The sequence below is a fragment of the Ammospiza caudacuta genome, chromosome 1 (assembly GCF_027887145.1).
Source record: "Ammospiza caudacuta isolate bAmmCau1 chromosome 1, bAmmCau1.pri, whole genome shotgun sequence".
Classification (NCBI taxonomy): domain Eukaryota; kingdom Metazoa; phylum Chordata; class Aves; order Passeriformes; family Passerellidae; genus Ammospiza; species Ammospiza caudacuta.
In genome coordinates, this window is record NC_080593.1 from 155699143 (window position 1) to 155718115 (window position 18973).

General features: G+C 49.4%; 1 protein-coding gene across 1 annotated transcript in view; it reads right to left on the bottom strand.

Moving 5' to 3' along the window:
* Window positions 1-946: 946 nt before the first annotated feature.
* The window catches only part of TONSL (tonsoku like, DNA repair protein), a 113040-nt gene continuing 95013 nt past the window's right edge, over window positions 947-18973 (bottom strand). Inside the window, exons 28-35 of the mRNA XM_058812454.1 lie at window positions 15826-16121; window positions 14793-14894; window positions 14612-14713; window positions 11731-11872; window positions 8442-8647; window positions 6070-6143; window positions 3867-4000; window positions 947-1139 (exon numbers count right to left, since the gene is read on the bottom strand). Coding sequence (XP_058668437.1) covers window positions 1045-1139; window positions 3867-4000; window positions 6070-6143; window positions 8442-8647; window positions 11731-11872; window positions 14612-14713; window positions 14793-14894; window positions 15826-16121 — 1151 coding nt within the window. The 3' untranslated portion in view covers window positions 947-1044. The remainder of the gene's footprint in view (window positions 1140-3866; window positions 4001-6069; window positions 6144-8441; window positions 8648-11730; window positions 11873-14611; window positions 14714-14792; window positions 14895-15825; window positions 16122-18973) is intronic.

Consider the following 18973-nt stretch of genomic DNA (forward strand, 5'->3'; position numbering starts at 1 on the left):
ACTGGATCAAATGGGGAAGAATTCCCAGTCCAAACCGGTCCAGACCAATCCAAACCAATCCAAACCAGTTCAAACCAGTCCAGACCAGTCCAGACCAGTCCAAACCAGTCCAAACCTGTCCAGACCAATCCACACTGGAGCCAGCAGAAATTTGGGATAATAAACGGGAGGAGAAAAAAATCCCAAAAACCCATGAAAAATTCCTTTATTTTCTTGCTGTTACTGGATCAAATGGGGAAGAATTCCCAGTCCAAACCGGTCCAGACCGGTCCAAACCAATCCAAACCAGTTCACACCAATCCAGAGCAGTCCAAACCAGTCCAAACCAGTCCAGACCAGTCCAAACTACTCCAGACCAGTCCAAACCAGTCCAGACCACTCCAAACCAATCCAAACCAGTCCAAACCAGTTCACACCAATCCAAAGCAGTCCAGACCGGTCCAAACCAATCCAGAGCAGTCCAAACCAGTCCAAACCAGTCCAGACCAGTCCAGACCAGTCCAAACCAGTTCAGACCAGTCCACACTGGAGCCAGCAGAAATTTGGGATAATAAACGGGAGGAGAAAAAAAATCCCAAAAATCCATGAAAAATTCCTTTATTTTCTTGCTGTTACTGGAACAAATGGGGACGAATTCCCAGTCCAGACCGGTCCAAACCGGTCCAAACCAATCCAAACCAGTTCACACCAATCCAGAGCAGTCCAGACCAGTCCAGACCAGTCCAGACCACTCCAAACCAGTCCAAACCAGTCCAAACCAGTTCACACCAATCCAAAGCAGTCCAGACCGGTCCAAACCAATCCAGAGCAGTCCAAACCAGTCCAAACCAGTCCAAACCAGTCCAGACCACTCCAGACCAGTCCAAACCAGTTCAGACCAGTCCACACTGGAGCCAGCAGAAATTTGGGATAATAAACGGGAGGAGAAAAAAAATCCCAAAAATCCATGAAAAATTCCTTTATTTTCTTGCTGTTACTGGAACAAATGGGGACAAATTCCCAGTCCAGACCGGTCCAAACCGGTCCAAACCGGTCCATCCCAGTTCATCCCAGTTCCCGGCAGCGCCTCCTCCCCGACAGCCGCAGCTCCCGGATTTTGCCCTCGGCCCCGTCCGGCTCCAGCTCCCCGAGGCCGCACCCTGAGGGAATTCCCGGAATTTTGGGAATTTTTGGGAATTTTGGGAATTCCCAGAATCCTCAGGGGAGGGGGGGAGGGGATCCTGATGACGTCATCGTTTCCCCCCCAGAATTTTTTGCAATTTCCCCCCAATTTTTGGCATTTTTTCCCAAAACTTCAAAACTTTTACCCCAAATTCTTCATTTTTTTTGCCTCCGCATTTATGAATTTTTGCCACAAATTCCCAGGAACTTCCCCAAAATTCCCAACATTCCCCCCAAAACCCCCAATTTGTTTTTCTAATTTTCCCTCCAAAATTCCCCTTTTTAAAAAAAATCTGGTTTTTCTGCCTAAATTCCCAACTTTTCTCCCAAAATCCAAATTTTGCCGCTAAAATTCCTGATTTTTCTCCCCAAACCGCCAATTTTCTTCCCAAAATCCCAACTTCCCCCGAATTCTGATGTTATTTCCCCAAAATTGCCATTTACCCCCCAAATTTCCAACTTTCCCCTACCAAGTCCCCAATTTTTTCCTAATTTTCCCTCCAAAATTCCCCTTTTTCCCCCCAAAATATCTGGTTTTCTCCCTAAATTCCCAATTTCCCCCAAAAATTCCTTTTTTTACTTCAAGTCCCAATTTCTCCCCCAAAATTCCCAATTTCTGACCAATATTCCCCTCCAAAGTTCCCCTTTTTTCCCAAAAGTTTCCTGGTTTTCTCCCTAAATTCCCAATTTTCCCCCCAAATCCCAACTTCCCCTGAATTCTGATGTTATTTCCCCAAATTCCTGATTTTTTTTCCCCCATTCCCAATTTTTCCCCCAAATTCCAAACTTTTCCTCCTCAAATCCCCAATTTTTTCCCAAATCTCTGGAATTCTTCCAAATTTTCCTGGTTTTCCTTACAATACACATTTTTCCCAAAGTTCCCCCCAAAATTCCCCCTTTCCCCCAAAATTCCTGGTTTTTTTTTCCCAAAATTCCCAATTTTTCCCTCAAATTCCCTGAAAAAATTCCCAATTTTCCCCAAAACCCCCATTTTCTCACCCAAAATTTCCAATTTTACCCCAAAATCCCCCATTTCCCCCCCAGATTCCCAATTCACCCCCCCGATTCCCATTTAAAAAAAAAATCCCAAATTTTTCACCCAGAATTCCCAATTTTCTCCAAAAATCTCCATTTCCCCACCCAAAATTCCCAGTTTTTCCCAAAATTCCCAATATTTTCCCCAAATTTTTCCCATTTCCCCCAAATTCCCAATTTTTTCACCCAAAATCCCCATTTTTCCCCCAAATCTCCAATTTTCCCCCAGAATTCCCAATGCTTGCCCCAAAACCCAATTTCTTTCTCCCAAAATTCCCAATTTTCCCCAAAATTCCCAATTTTTCCCCAAATTTTTCCCATTTCCCCCAAATTCCCAATTTCTTTCACCCAAAATTCCCAGTTTTTCCCAAAATTCCCAATTTTTTCCCCAAATTTTTCCCATTTTTCCAAAATCCCCATTTTTTGCCAAGATTCCCAATTTTTTCCCCAATTTTTCCCATTTCCCCCAAATTCCCAATTTTTTCACCCAAAATTCCCAGTTTTTCCCAAAATTCCCAATTTTTTCCCCAAGTTTTTCCCATTTTTCCCCAAATCCCCAATTTTTTCACCCAAAATCCCAATTTTTTCACCCAAAATCCCCATTTTCCCCCAAATCTCCAATTTTCCCCCAGAATTCCCAATGCTTGCCCCAAAACCCAATTTCTTTCTCCCAAAATTCCCAATTTTTCCCGATTCCCAATTTTTTCCCCAAATTTTTCCCATTTCCCCCAAATTCCCAATTTTTTCACCCAAAATTCCCAATTTTCCCCAAAATTCCCGATATTTTCCCCAAATTTTTCCCATTTCCCCCAAATTCCCAATTTTTTCACCCAAAACTCCCAGTTTTTCCCAAGATTCCAAATTTTTTCCCCAAGTTTTCCCCATTTTTCCCCAAATCCCCAATTTTTTCACCCAAAATCCCCATTTTTCCCCCAAATCTCAAATTTTCCCCCAGAATTCCCAATGCTTGCCCCAAAACCCAATTTCTTTCACCCAAAATTCCCAATTTTTCCCAGGATTCCCAATATTTTGCCCAAATTTTTCCCATTTCCCCCAAATTCCCAATTTTTTCACCCAAAACTCCCAGTTTTTCCCCAAGTTTTTCCCATTTTTCCCCAAATCCCCAATTTTTTCACCCAAAATCCCAATTTCTTTCACCCAAAATCCCCATTTTCCCCCAAATCCCCAATTTCCCCCCAGAATTCCCAATGCTTGCCCCAAAACCCAATTTCTTTCACCCAAAATTCCCAATTTTTTCCACCCAAAATTCCCGTTTTTCCCCTCCACAATTCCCCATTTTTCACACGAAATTCCCAATTTTTTTCCCTCCCAAAATGCGCATTTTTCACCCAAAATCCCCATTTTTCACCCAAATCCCCAATTTTTTCACCCAAATCCCCAATTTTTTCACCCAAAATCCCCATTTTCTCCCCAAATCCCCAATTTCCCCCCAGAATTCCCAATGCTTGCCCCAAAACCCAATTTCTTTCACCCAAAATTCCCAATTTCTTTCACCCAAAATTCCCGTTTTTCCCCTCTGCAATTCCCCGTTTTTCACACGAAATTCCCAATTTTTTTTCCCCCCAGAATTTCCCAATTTTCCGCCCCCAAAATTCCCATTTTTTCCCAAAATCCCCATTTTTTGCCGCGATTTCTTCCCGCCCCGGTACCTGCCAGGCTGAGCAGCTCCAGGCCGCGCCCGCGGCGCTCCAGCCCCGCCAGGAGGTTCCGGAAGGTTCCGGGGCCCAGGCCGGGGTTGGCCGACAGGTCCAGGGACAGCAGCGAGCGGCACAGCGGCAGCGACCTGACCCGCCACCCAGCGCGGACGGGGCACAAAATCGGGGAAAAATGGGCACAACTGGCACCAAAACGGCGCCAAAACGGCACCGAAATGGTACTAAAATAGCACCAAAACGGGACCAAAGTGGGACCAAAATGGCGCTGAAATGGCACCAAAACGGGACCAAAATGGCGCCAAAACGGGACTGAAATGGCGCCACAATGGGACCGAGATGGGACCGAGACGGCGCCGAAATGGCACCAAAATGAGCTCTAAATTGGTACTAAAATGGCACCAAAACGGGACCAAAATGGCGCCAAACGGGACCAAAATGGCGCCAAAACAGGACCGAAATGGCACCAAAATTGGACCGAAATGGCACCAAAATGGCACCAAAATTGGCACTAAAATGGTACTAAAATAGCACCAAAACGGGACCAAAATGGCACCAAAACGGGACCAAAATGGCGCCAAAATTGGACCAAAATGGGGCCGAAATGTCACCAAAATGATACTAAAATAGCACCAAAACGGGACCAAAATTGGCACCAAAATTGGCACCTAAATGAGCTCTAAAATGGTACTAAAATAGCACCAAAACGGGACCAAAATGGCACCAAAACGGGACCAAAATGGGACTGAAATGGCACCGAAATGGCACCAAAGTTGGCACCAAAATGAGCACTAAAATGGTACTAAAATAGCACCAAAATGGGACCAAAACGGCGCCAAAATGGGACCGAAATGGCACCAAAATTGGCACCAAAATGAGCTCTAAAATGGTACTAAAATAGCACCAAAACGGGACCAAAATGGCACCGAAATGGCACCAAAATGGGACCGAAATGGCACCAAAATGAGCACTAAAATGGTATTAAAATGGCACCAAAACGGGACCAAAATGGCACCAAAATGAGCTCTAAAATGGTACTAAAATAGCACCAAAATGGGACTGAAATGGCACCGAAATGGCACCAAAATTGGCACTGAAATGAGCTCTAAAATGGTACTAAAATGGCACCAAAACGGGACCAAAATGGCACCAAAACGGGACCAAAATCGCGCCAAAATGGGACCGAAACGGCACCAAAATGAGCTCTAAAATGGTACTAAAATGGCACCAAAACGGGACCAAAATGGCACCAAAATTGGACCGAAATGGCACCGAAATGGCACCAAAATGAGCTCTAAAATGGTACTAAAATAGCACCAAAACGGGACCAAAATGGCACCAAAACGGGACCAAAATGGGACAAAAATGGGACCAAAATTGGCACCAAAATGGCACCAAAATTGGCACCAAAGTTGGCAACAAAATTGACACCAAAATGGGACCAAAATGGCACCAAAATAGTCAAAAATGGCACCAAAATGGGACCAAAACTGGCACCAAAATGGGACAAAATGGTCAAAAATGGGACCAAAATTGGCACCAAAATGGGACTAGAAATGGCACCAAAATGGGGCCAAAATTGGCACAAAAATGGCACCAAAATGGGACAAAAATGGAACTGAAATGGCACCAAAATTGGCAGCAAAATTGTTAAAAATGGCACCAAAATGGGACGGACAGAGAGGCAGGCACCTGCGGGGGCGGGGGGCACAAAATAGGGCAAAAATGGTGAAAATCGGCATCAAAATGGCACCAAAATGGCGAAAATTGGCACAAAAATGGCCCCAGAATGGTCAAAAATCGCACCAAAATTGGCACCAAAATGGGGCCAAAATGGCCAAAATTGGTATCAAAATTGGACCAAAATGGCCAAAATTGGCACAAAAGCGGGACCAAAATATTCCCTAATCTCAAAATGGCCTCAAGATGGCATCAAGTGGCACCAAAATGGGACCAAAATAACCCAAAATTGGCACCGAAATGTCCCAAGTGGCACCAGAATGTCACTGGAATGGCCCAAAATGTTGAAAATTGGCACCATAAATGGTCCCCAAATGGCCCCAAAATGTCACCACTTGTCACCAAATCGACCCAAAGTGGCACCAAATGTCACCAAATGGCATCAAAATGGTCCCAAATGTCACCAAAGCAACCCAAACCGGCCCCAAAATGCCCCCGAATGTCCCCATTGTGCCCTCACCGTGCCAGCTCGTCGATGTCCCCGTCCCTCAGGTGGTTCCCGGCCAGCGAGAGGTGGCACAGGGCACAGCCGGCCTGCAGGGACAGCGCCGTGACACCGATGGCGTCATCAATGTCACCAATGTCCCCAACGGCCCAAACGGCCCCTCAGTGTCCCCAGTGTCACCAAGGTCCCAAATGTCACCAAAGTCACCAATGTCCCCAACGTCCCCAATCCCTCCAGTGCCCCCTGAGTGTCCCCAACATCTCCCATGGTGCCAATGTCCCCAATGTCCCCAATGTCCCCAATCCCTCCAATGTCCCCAATGTCCCCAGTGTCCCCAACGTCTCCCATGGTGCCAATGTCCCCAATGTCCCCAATGTCCCCAACATCTCCCATGGCCCCAATGTCCCCAATGTCCCCGATGTCCCCAACGTCTCCCATGATGCCAATGTCCCCAATGTCCCCAACATCTCCCATGGCCCCAATGTCCCCAATGTCCCCCCCAATGTCCCCAATGTCCCCAACATCTCCCATGGCCCCAATGTCCCCAATGTCCCCCCCAATGTCCCCAATGTCCCCAACGTCTCCCATGGTGCCAATGTCCCCAATGTCCCCAACATCTCCCATGATGCCAATGTCCCCCCCAATGTCCCCAATGTCCCCAACATCTCCCATGATGCCAATGTCCCCAATGTCCCCAATGCCCCCAATGTCCCCAATGTCCCCAGTGTCCCCAACATCTCCCATGATGCCAATGTCCCCCCCAATGTCCTCAATGTCACCAATGTCCCCAACATCTCCCATGATGCCAATGTCCCCAATGTCCCCAGTGTCCCCAACGTCTCCCATGGTGACAACGTCCCCCCCAATGTCCCACAAAGTCCCCGACGTCCCCAATCCCTCCCGTGTCCCCTGAGTGTCCACCCAGTGTCCCCAACGTCAAAATGTCCCCAACATCTCAAATCCGCCCCAATGTCCCCAACACCCCCAATGTCCCCAATGTCACCAACACCCCCAATGTCCCCAAAGCCCCCCGGCATCTCCAATATCCCCAATGTCCCCAATGTCCCCCACGTCCCCAGTCCCCCTGAGTGTCCCCAATGTCTCCAACATCCCCAATGTCCCCAGTGTCCCCAACATCTCCAATGTCCCCAACATCCCCCAATGTCCCCAATCCCCCAGTGTCCCCAACACCCCCAATGTCCCCAACATCCCCCATGTCCCCAGTGTCCCCAACACCCCCAATGTCCCCAGTGTCCCCAACATCTCCAATGTCCCCAACATCCCCCAATGTCCCCAGTGTCCCAAATGTCCCCGAGTGTCCCCAGACCTGCTGCAGGCACTCAGCCATGTCCCTGAAAATGTCCTCCATGTCCCCAAACCCCAACATCCCCCAATGTCCCCAATGTCCCCAAACCCCCAATGTCCCCAACACCCCCCAGCATCTCCAATTCCCCCAATGTCCCCAATGTCCCCAAGGTCCCCAATGTCCCCAGTCCCCCTGAGTGTCCCCAACATCTCCAATGTCCCCAACACCCCCAATGTCCCCAACATCCCCCATGTCCCCGAGTGTCCCCAACATCCCCGAGTGTCCCCAGACCTGCTGCAGGCGCTCAGCCACGTCCCTGAAAATGTCCTCCATGTCCCCAAACCCCAACGTCCCCCAATGTCCCCAATGTCCCCAAACCCCCCAGCATCTCCAATTCCCCCAATGTCCCAAATGTCCCCAATGTCCCCAACATCCCCCATGTCCCCAGTCCCCCTGAGTGTCCCCAACATCTCCAATGTCCCCAACATCTCCAATGTCCCCAATCCCCCCAATGTCCCCGAGTGTCCCCAGACCTGCTGCAGGCACTCAGCCACGTCCCTGAAAATGTCCTCCATGTCCCCAATGTCCCCAACATCCCCCAATGTCCCCAAACCCCCAATGTCCCCAAACCCCCCAGCATCTCCAATTCCCCCAATGTCCCCAAATGTCCCCAATGTCCCCAACATCCCCCATGTCCCCAGTCCCCCTGAGTGTCCCCAACATCTCCAATGTCCCCAATGTCCCCAACGTCCCCGAGTGTCCCCAGACCTGCTGCAGGCACTCAGCCACGTCCCTGAAAATGTCCTCCATGTCCCCAAACCCCAACGTCCCCCAATGTCCCCGAGTGTCCCCAAATGTCCCCGAGTGTCCCCAGACCTGCTGCAGGCACTCAGCCACGTCCCTGAAAATGTCCTCCATGTCCCCAAACCCCAACGTCCCCCAATGTCCCCGAGTGTCCCCAAATGTCCCCGAGTGTCCCCAGACCTGCTGCAGGCACTCAGCCACGTCCCTGAAAATGTCCTCCATGTCCCCAAACCCCAACATCCCCCAATGTCCCCAACACCCCCGAGTGTCCCCAGACCTGCTGCAGGTACTCAGCCACGTCCCGGCCGATGTCCCCGTGGCCGTCGCCGACGTCCCCGTGTCTGTCCCCGGTGCCACCGTTGGTGACGTTTGCCAGCTCGAGGCTCCGGAGGCTCCGCGCCGGGATCGCCCTCAGGAGGCGCCGCAGCCCCGCCCGGCCCAGGGGGTTGTGGGACAGGGACAGCGACCGCAGCGGGGACGGCTCTGCCACCAGGGGAACGTTCCAGAACCCGTCACAAAATCACTCCCAAAATCCCCAAATTTTCCATGAAATTTTCCCAAAATTCCCAAGATTTTTCCAAAAAAAATTCCTACCATTTTCCCCCAAAAAGTCTGATTTTTTTCTCCAAGTTTTCCTCCAAATTCTAAACTGTTTTCCCAAAATTTCCAACATTTTCCCCAAAATTCTTGGTTTTTTCCCCCCAAAATTCTCATTTTCCTAAAATTCCCAGGATTTTCCCCCCAAATTCCCATTTATTCCCATAAAGTTCCCAATTTTCTCCCAAAATTCCCAAAATTTTCCCCCCGGGGGTTGTGGGAGGGGACGGCGAAATTCCTACAATTTTCCCCCAAAATTCTCATTTTTTCCTCCGAATTCTAAATTGTTCTCCCAAAATTTCCAACATTTCCCCCAAAATTCTGGGGTTTTTTCCCCCCAAAACCTCATTTTCCCAAAATTCCCAGGATTTTCCCCCCAAATTCCCATTTATTCCCATAAAGTTCCCAATTTTCCCCCCAAAATTCCCAAAATTCCCCCATTTATTCCCATAAAGTTCCCAGCAATTTCCTCAAAATTTCCTACAATTTTCCCCCAAAATTCTGATTTTTTCCTCCAAGTTTTCCTCCAAATTCTAAACTGTTCTCCCAAAATTTCCAACATTTCCCCCAAAATTTCCAACATTTTCCCTGAAATTCATGTTTTTTTTCCCCCAAAATTCTCATTTTCCCAGAATTCTGAGAATTTTCCCAAAAAAATTCCTACAATTTTCCCAAAAATTCTGATTTTTTTCCTCCAAATTCTAAACTGTTTTCCCAAAATTTCCAACATTTTCCCCAAAATTCTTGGTTTTTTCCCCCCAAAATTCTCATTTTCCCAGAATTCCCAGGATTTTCCCCCCAAACTCCCATTCATGCCCACAAAATTCCAATTTTCCAACCCCAAATTCCCACAGCGGGGACACCTCTGTCGCCAGGAGATGACTCCACAATTACTCCCAAAATCCCCAGAATTATTCCCAAAGTTCTTTCCCCAAAATTTCCAGCATTTTTCAAAAATAATCCCAACTTTTCCCCCCAAAATTCTCTTTTTTTTCTCAACATTTTCCTCCAAATTCTAAACTGTTTTCCCAAAATTTCCATTTTTCACCCCAAATTTCTCACCGGGGATGGGGATTCAGACCTGACACTCAGAGTGACCAACCCCAATAAAATCCCAATAAAAATCCCATTTTTGACACCAAAAATTCCATTTTTTTTCTCAAAAATTCCAATTTTTTTCCCAGAATTTCCCAATTTTTTCCCAAAATTTCCATTTTTCACCCCAAATTCCTCACCTGGAATGGGGATTCAGACCTGACATTCAGAGTGAGCACAGAGTGACCAACCCCAATAAAATCCCAATAAAAATCCCATTTTTGACCCCCCAAAAAATTCCATTTTTTCCCAAAAATTCAATTTTTTTTCCAAATATTTCCCAATTTTTTCCCAAAATTTCCATTTTTCGCCCCAAATTCCTCACCTGGAATGGGGATTCAGACCTGACATTCAGAGTGACCAACCCCAATAAAATCCCAATAAAAATCCCATTTTTAACCCCAAAAATTCCAATTTTTACCCCAAAAATTCCAATTTTTACCCCCAAAATTCCCAATTTTTTACCAAAATTTCCCAATTTTTTCCCAAAATTTCCATTTTTCACCCCAAATTCCTCACCTGGAATGTGGATTCATACCTGACACTCAGAGTGACCAACCCCAATAAAATCGCAATAAAAATCCCATTTTGGACCCAAAAATTCCCAATTTTTTCCCAAAAATTCCAATTTTTTTCCCAAAATTTCCCAATTTTTTCCCAAAATTTCCATTTTTCACCCCAAATTTTTCACCTGGGATGGGGATTCAGACCTGACATTCAGAGTGACCACAGAGCGACCGACCCCAAAAAAATCCCAATAAAAATCCAATTTTGGACCCCAAAATTCCATTTTTTTCCAAAAAATTCCCAATTTTTCCCAATTTTTCCCCAAAATTTCCATTTTTCACCCCAAATTCCTCACCTGGAATGGGGATTCAGACCTGACACTCAGAGTGACCAACCCCAATAAAATCCCAATAAAAAATCCCATTTTTGACACCAAAAATTCCATTTTTTTTCTCAAAAATTCCCAATTTTTTCCCAAAATTTCCATTTTTCACCCCAAATTCCTCACCTGGAATGGGGATGAGCCGAGTGAACCCTAACATTCAGAGTGACCAACCCCAATAAAATCCCAATAAAAATCCCATTTTTGACCCCAAAAATTCCCAATTTTTTCCCAAAAATTTCCCAATTTTTTCCCAAAATTTCCATTTTTCGCCCCAAATTCCTCACCTGGAATGGGGATTCAGACCTGACATTCAGAGTGACCAACCCCAATAAAATCCCAATAAAAATCCCATTTTTAACCCCAAAAATTCCAATTTTTACCCCAAAAATTCCAATTTTTACCCCCAAAATTCCCAATTTTTTACCAAAATTTCCCAATTTTTTCCCAAAATTTCCATTTTTCACCCCAAATTCCTCACCTGGAATGTGGATTCATACCTGACACTCAGAGTGACCAACCCCAATAAAATCCCAATAAAAATCCCATTTTGGACCCAAAAATTCCCAATTTTTTCCCAAAAATTCCAATTTTTTTCCCAAAATTTCCATTTTTCACCCCAAATTCCTCACCTGGAATGGGGATTCAGACCTGACACTCAGAGTGACCACAGAGCGACCAATCCCAATAAAATCCCAACAAAATCCCAACAAAATCCCATTTTCTACTCCCAAAATTCCAATTTTTTCCCAATTTTTTGCCCAAAATTCCCATTTTTCACCCCAAATTTCTCAGCTGGGATGGTGAGGGGCTCTGCGATCCCGCGGCCCCGCAGTTTCAGAGTGACCAGTGCCGGACACCGAGTGACCAACCGCAATAAAAATTCCAATAAAATTCCCATTTTTGACCCCAAAAATTCCATTTTTTTCCCAAAAATTCCCAATTTTTTCCCCAAAATTTCCATTTTTCAGCCCAAACTCCTCACCGGGGATGGGGAAGGGCTCGGCGATGCCGCAGCCCCGCAGTTGGAGCGTGGCCAGCGCCGGACAGCGGGACAGGAGCGCGGCCACCGCGCGGCCACCGGAGCTGCCCAGGGGGGTCAGGGACAGGTCCAGCACCTGCAGGGACTGAGCACAGTGACCATGAGTGACCCTGAGTGACCACTGACCACTGAGTGACCAATGAGTGACCCTGAGTGACCCTGAGTGACCCTGAGTGACCCTGAGTGACCACTGAGTGACCACTGAGTGACCACTGAGTGACCACTGACCACTGAGTGACCCCTGACCACTGAGTGACCACTGAGTGACCACTGAGTGACCACTGAGTGACCACTGAGTGACCACTGAGTGACCACTGACCACTGAGTGACCAATGAGTGACCACTGAGTGACCATGAGTGACCACTGAGCGGCCACCGCGCGGCCACCGGAGCTGCCCAGGGGGGTCAGGGACAGGTCCAGCACCTGCAGGGACTGAGCACAGTGACCCTGAGTGACCCTGAGTGACCCTGAGTGACCATGGGTGACCACTGAGTGACCAATGAGTGACCACTGAGCAATGAGTGACCCTGAGTGACCCTGAGTGACCACTGACCACTGAGTGACCAATGAGTGACCCCTGAGTGACCACTGACCAATGAGTGACCAATGAGTGACCACTGAGCAATGAGTGACCCGTGAGTGACCACTGAGTGACTGTGAGTGACCCTGAGTGACCACTGAGTGACCATGAGTGACCACTGACCCTGAGTGACCAATGAGTGATCACTGAGTGACCCTGAGTGACCCTGAGTGACCCCTGACCAATGAGTGACCAATGAGTGACCACTGAGTGACCACTGAGCGGTCACAGCGCGGCCACCGGAGCTGCCCAGGGGGGTCAGGGACAGGTCCAGCACCTGCAGGGACTGAGCACAGTGACCCTGAGTGACCCTGAGTGACCACTGAGTGACCACTGAGTGACCACTGAGTGACCACTGAGTGACCAATGAGTGACCACTGAGTGACCAATGAGTGACCAATGAGTGACCACTGAGTGACCCTGAGTGACCCTGAGTGACCCTGAGTGACCACTGAGTGACCCTGAGTGACCCTGAGTGACCCCTGAGTGACCCTGAGTGACCACTGAGTGACCAATGAGTGACCGTGAGTGACCAATGAGTGACCCTGAGTGACCACTGAGCAATGAGTGACCCTGAGTGACCCTGAGTGACCAATGAGTGACCCTGAGTGACCACTGACCCTGAGTGACCACTGACCCTGAGTGACCCTGAGTGACCCTGAGTGACCCTGAGTGACCACTGAGTGACCACTGAGTGACCACTGAGCGGCCACCGGAGCTGCCCAGGGGGGTCAGGGACAGGTCCAGCACCTGCAGGGACTGAGCACAGTGACCATGAGTGACCCTGAGTGACCACTGACCCTGAGTGACCACTGAGTGACCCTGAGTGACCAATGAGTGACCACTGAGTGACCATGAGTGACCACTGAGCGGCCACCGCGCGGCCACCGGAGCTGCCCAGGGGGGTCAGGGACAGGTCCAGCACCTGCAGGGACTGAGCACAGTGACCCTGAGTGACCATGGGTGACCACTGAGTGACCATGAGTGACCACTGAGTGACCACTGAGTGACCACTGAGTGACCACTGAGTGACCACTGACCAATGAGTGACCACTGAGTGACCACTGAGTGACCACTGAGTGGCCACCGGAGCTGCCCAGGGGGGTCAGGGACAGGTCCAGCACCTGCAGGGACTGAGCAGAGTGACCGTGAGTGACCCTGAGTGACCACTGAGTGACCACTGACCACTGAGTGACCAATGAGTGACCAATGAGTGACCACTGAGTGACCACTGAGTGACCACTGAGCGGCCACTGGAGCTGCCCAGGGGGGTCAGGGACAGGTCCAGCACCTGCAGGGACTGAGCACAGTGACCCTGAGTGACCATGGGTGACCACTGAGTGACCATGAGTGACCACTGAGTGACCACTGAGTGACCACTGAGTGACCACTGAGTGACCACTGACCAATGAGTGACCACTGAGTGACCACTGAGCGGCCACCGCGCGGCCACCGGAGCTGCCCAGGGGGGTCAGGGACAGGTCCAGCACCTGCAGGGACTGAGCACAGTGACCCTGAGTGACCGTGAGTGACCCTGAGTGACCACTGAGTGACCACTGAGTGACCACTGACCCTGAGTGACCACTGAGTGACCACTGAGTGAGCACTGAGTGACCCTGAGTGACCCTGAGTGACCAATGAGTGACCACTGAGTGACCACTGAGTGACCACTGAGTGACCCTGAGTGACCACTGACCAATGAGTGACCAATGAGTGACCACTGAGTGACCACTGAGTGACCCTGAGTGACCCTGAGTGACCAATGAGTGACCACTGAGTGACCACTGAGTGACCCTGAGTGACCCTGAGTGACCAATGAGTGACCACTGAGTGACCAATGAGTGACCACTGAGTGACCACTGAGTGACCACTGACCCTGAGTGACCCTGAGTGACCCTGAGTGACCCTGCGTGACCCTGAGTGACCCCTGACCCCTGAGTGACCAATGAGTGACCAATGAATTTTCTTGGGATTTTCTCTCAATTTTTGGGGCTATTTTTGCCATTTTTGAGCCCATTTTTGCCATTTTTGGGGTGATTTTCATGGAATTTTCAGGCACTCACCTGCAGAGCGGGCCCAGCCTGGCAGAGGCTGTGGATGCCCTGTGCCCGATGCCCACCCCGGGCAGTGCCAGCCGTGCCAGGCCGGGCAGGTTGCCCAGGGCCTTTAGGGATTTTCTAGGCATTTTTGGGGCTATTTTTGCCATTTTTGGGGCGATTTTCATGGAATTTTCAGGCACTCACCTGCAGAGCGGCCCCAGCCTGGCAGAGGCTGTGGATGCCCTGTGGGCCGATGGTGGCCCCGGGCAGTGCCAGCCGTGCCAGGCCGGGCAGGTTGCCCAGGGCCTTTAGGGATTTTCTAGGCATTTTTGGGGCTATTTTTGCCATTTTTGGGGCGATTTTCATGGAATTTTCAGGCACTCACCTGCAGAGCGGCCCCAGCCTGGCAGAGGCTGTGGATGCCCTGTGGGCCGATGGTGGCCCCGGGCAGCGCCAGCCGTGCCAGGCCGGGCAGGGTGCCCAGGGCCTTTAGGGATTTTCTAGGGAATTTTGGGGCTATTTTTGCCATTTTTGGGGCGATTTTCATGGGATTTTCAAGCACTCACCTGCAGAGCGGCCCCAGCCTGGCAGAGGCTGTGGATGCCCTGTGGGCCGATGGTGGCCCCGGGCAGTGCCAGCCGTGCCAGGCCGGGCAGGGTGCCCAGGGCTTTTGGGAATTTTCTAGCTATTTTTGAGCCCATTTTTGCCATTTTTGGGGTGATTTTCTTGGGATTTTTGGGGCTATTTTTGCCATTTTTGGGGCGATTTTCATGGAATTTTCAGGCACTCACCTGCAGCGCGGCCCCAGCCTGGCAGAGGCTGTGGATGCCCTGTGCCCGATGCCCACCCCGGGCAGTGCCAGCCGTGCCAGGCCGGGCAGGGTGCCCAGGGCCTTTAGGGATTTTCTTGGGATTTTTGGGGCTATTTTTGCCATTTTTGGGGCTATTTTTGCCATTTTTGGGGCGATTTTCATGGGATTTTCAAGCACTCACCTGCAGAGCGGCCCCAGCCTGGCAGAGGCTGTGGATGCCCTGTGGGCCGATGGTGGCCCCGGGCAGTGCCAGCCGTGCCAGGCCGGGCAGGGTGCCCAGGGCTTTTGGGAATTTTCTAGCTATTTTTGAGCCCATTTTTGCCATTTTTGGGGTGATTTTCTTGGGATTTTTGGGGCTATTTTTGCCATTTTTGGGGCGATTTTCATGGAATTTTCAGGCACTCACCTGCAGAGCGGCCCCAGCCTGGCAGAGGCTGTGGATGCCCTGTGCCCGATGCCCACCCCGGGCAGTGCCAGCCGTGCCAGGCCGGGCAGGGTGCCCAGGGCCTTTAGGGATTTTCTTGGGATTTTTGGGGCTATTTTTGCCATTTTTGGGGCTATTTTTGCCATTTTTGGGGCGATTTTCATGGGATTTTCAAGCACTCACCTGCAGAGCGGCCCCAGCCTGGCAGAGGCTGTGGATGCCCTGTGGGCCGATGGTGGCCCCGGGCAGCGCCAGCCGTTGCAGGCCGGGCAGGGTGCCCAGGGTGGCTGCCAGCTCCCGCGCGGTGCCCGGCTCCAGGCGGGCATTGGGCATCCGCAGCTCCCGCAGCGCCTCCTGCAGGCGCAGCGCCCTCAGCAGCGCCGCCCAGTGGCCGCGGGGCGGAACGACACCCGCGGGCAGCTCCAGCGCCGGGCTCAGGGACTGCAGCGCCAGCAGCCGCTGCAGGGCAGCGTGCGGGGCTGCCGGGGGAAAATGGGGAAATTTAGGGGAAAAATGGGAATTTTGGGATTTTGGGGGGGGAAAATTTGGGATTTTTGGGAGGATTTTGGGGGATAAACGGTGAGGATTTTGGGGGAAAAACCTGGGATTGTTTTGGGACTTCTGGGAGAAAACGTGGAGAATTGATAAGGAAATTGGGGTGGAATCTTGAGGGAAAATGGCGGGGGAAAGCTGAGATTTCCTGAGGGGAATTTTGGGAGAAAAGCTTTGATTTTTTGGAAGGAATTCTGGGGTGAAAAGTGGGGACTTTGGGAATGGTTTGAGGCAGCGTGGGGTGAATTGAGCGGGGATTGAGCTCAGCAGCCGCTGCAGGGGAGGGTGCGGGGCTGCCGGGGGAAATTTGACATTTTTAGGAAAAAATAGGGAGAAAATCTGGGAGTTCTGAGGGAAAATCTGAGGGATTTTATAAGGAAATTTTGGGGGAAAATTTGGGCCTTTGAAAATTTGAGGGTTTTGGGCAGGAGTTTTGGATTTTAGGAGTAAATTTGGGATTTTTGAGGGGTAAATGTGGGGATTGAGCTCGGCAGCGCCGCCCGGTGGCCGCGGGGCAGAACGGCGCCGGCCGGGAGCTGCAGGGCAGCGTGCGGGGCTGCCGGGGGAAAATGGGGAAAAATGGGGGAAAAATGGGAATTTTGGGATTTTGGGGGGGAAAATTTGGGATTTTTGGGAGGATTTTGGGGAAAAATGGTGAGGGTTTTGGGGGAAAAATCTGGGATTGTTTTGGGACTTCTGGGAGAAAACGTGGAGAATTGATAAGGAAATTGGGGTGGAATCTTGAGGGAAAATGGCGGGGGAAAGCTGAGATTTCCTGAGGGGAATTTTGGGAATTTTGGGGGGGAAAATTTGGGATTTTTGGGAGGATTTCGGGGGATAAACGGTGAGGTTTTTGGGGGAAAAACCTGGGATTGTTTTGGGATTTCTATGGGAAAATGTGGAGAATTGGTAAGGAAATTGGGGTGGAACCTTGAGGGAAAATCATGGGGCAAAGCTGAGATTTCCTGAGGGGAATTTTGGGATTTTTGAGAGAAAAGCTTTGATTTTTTGGAAGGAATTCTGGGGGAAAAATGGGAATTTGGGGATTTTGGGGGGGAAAATTTGGGATTTTTGGGAGGATTTTGGGGGATAAACGGTGAGGATTTTGGGGGAAAAACCTGGGATTGTTTCGGGATTTCTATGGGAAAATGTGGAGAATTTGTAAGGAAATTGGGGTGGAATCTTGAGGGAAAATGGCGGGGGAAAGCTGAGATTTCCTGAGGGGAATTTTGGGAGAAAAGCTTTGATTTTTTGGAAGGAATTCTGGGGGGAAAAATGGGAATTTGGGGATTTTGGGGGGAAAAATTTGGGATTTTTGGGAGGATTTTGGGGGAAAAACCTGGGATTGTTTCGGGATTTCTATGGGAAAACGTGGAGAATTGGTAAGGAAATTGGGGCGGGATCTTGAGGGAAAATCATGGGGGAAAGCTGAGATTTCCTGAGGGGAATTTTGGGAATTTTGGGAGAAAAGCTTTGATTTTTTGGAAGGAATTCTGGGGGAAAAATGGGAATTTGGGGATTTTGGGGAGGGAAAATTTGGGATTTTTGGGAGGATTTTGGGGAAAAATGGTGAGGGTTTTGGGGGAAAAATCTGGGATTGTTTCGGGATTTCTATGGGAAAATGTGGAGAATTGATAAGGAAATTGGGGTGGAATCTTGAGGGAAAATGGCGGGGGAAAGCTGAGATTTCCTGAGGGGAATTTTGGGGGGGAAAATTTGGGATTTTTGGGAGGATTTTGGGGAAAAATGGTGAGGTTTTTGGGGGAAAAACCTGGGATTGTTTTGGGATTTCTATGGGAAAATGTGGAGAATTTGTAAGGAAATTGGGGTGGAACCTTGAGGGAAAATCACGGGGGAAAGCTGAGATTTCCTGAGGGGAATTTTGAGAGAAAAGCTTTGATTTTTTGGAAGGAATTCTGGGGGGAAAAATGGGAATTTGGGGATTTTGGGGAGGGAAAATTTGGGATTTTTGGGAGGATTTTGGGGAAAAATGGTGAGGGTTTTGGGGGAAAAATCTGGGATTGTTTCGGGATTTCTATGGGAAAATGTGGAGAATTTGTAAGGAAATTGGGGTGGAATCTTGAGGGAAAATGGCGGGGGAAAGCTGAGATTTCCTGAGGGGAATTTTGGGAATTTTGGGGGGGAAAATTTGGGATTTTTGGGAGGATTTTGGGGGATAAACGGTGAGGATTTTGGGGGAAAAACCTGGGATTGTTTCGGGATTTCTATGGGAAAATGTGGAGAATTTGTAAGGAAATTGGGGTGGGATCTTGAGGGAAAATGGCGGGGGAAAGCTGAGATTTCCAGAGGGGGATTTTGAGAGAAAAGCTTTGATTTTTTGGAAGGAATTCTGGGGGGAAAAATGGGAATTTGGGGATTTTGGGGAGGGAGAATTTGGGATTTTTGGGAGGATTTTGGGGAAAAATGGTGAGGTTTTTGGGGGAAAAACCTGGGATTGTTTTGGGATTTCTATGGGAAAATGTGGAGAATTTGTAAGGAAATTGGGGTGGAATCTTGAGGGAAAATCACGGGGGAAAGCTGAGATTTCCTGAGGGGAATTTTGGGAGAAAAGCTTTGATTTTTTGGAAGGAATTCTGGGGTGAAAAGTGGGGACTTTGGGAATGGTTTGAGGCAGCGTGGGGTGAATTGAGCGGGGATTGAGCTCAGCAGCCGCTGCAGGGGAGGGTGCGGGGCTGCCGGGGGAAATTTGACATTTTTAGGAAAAAATAGGGAGAAAATCTGGGAGTTCTGAGGGAAAATCTGAGGGATTTTATAAGGA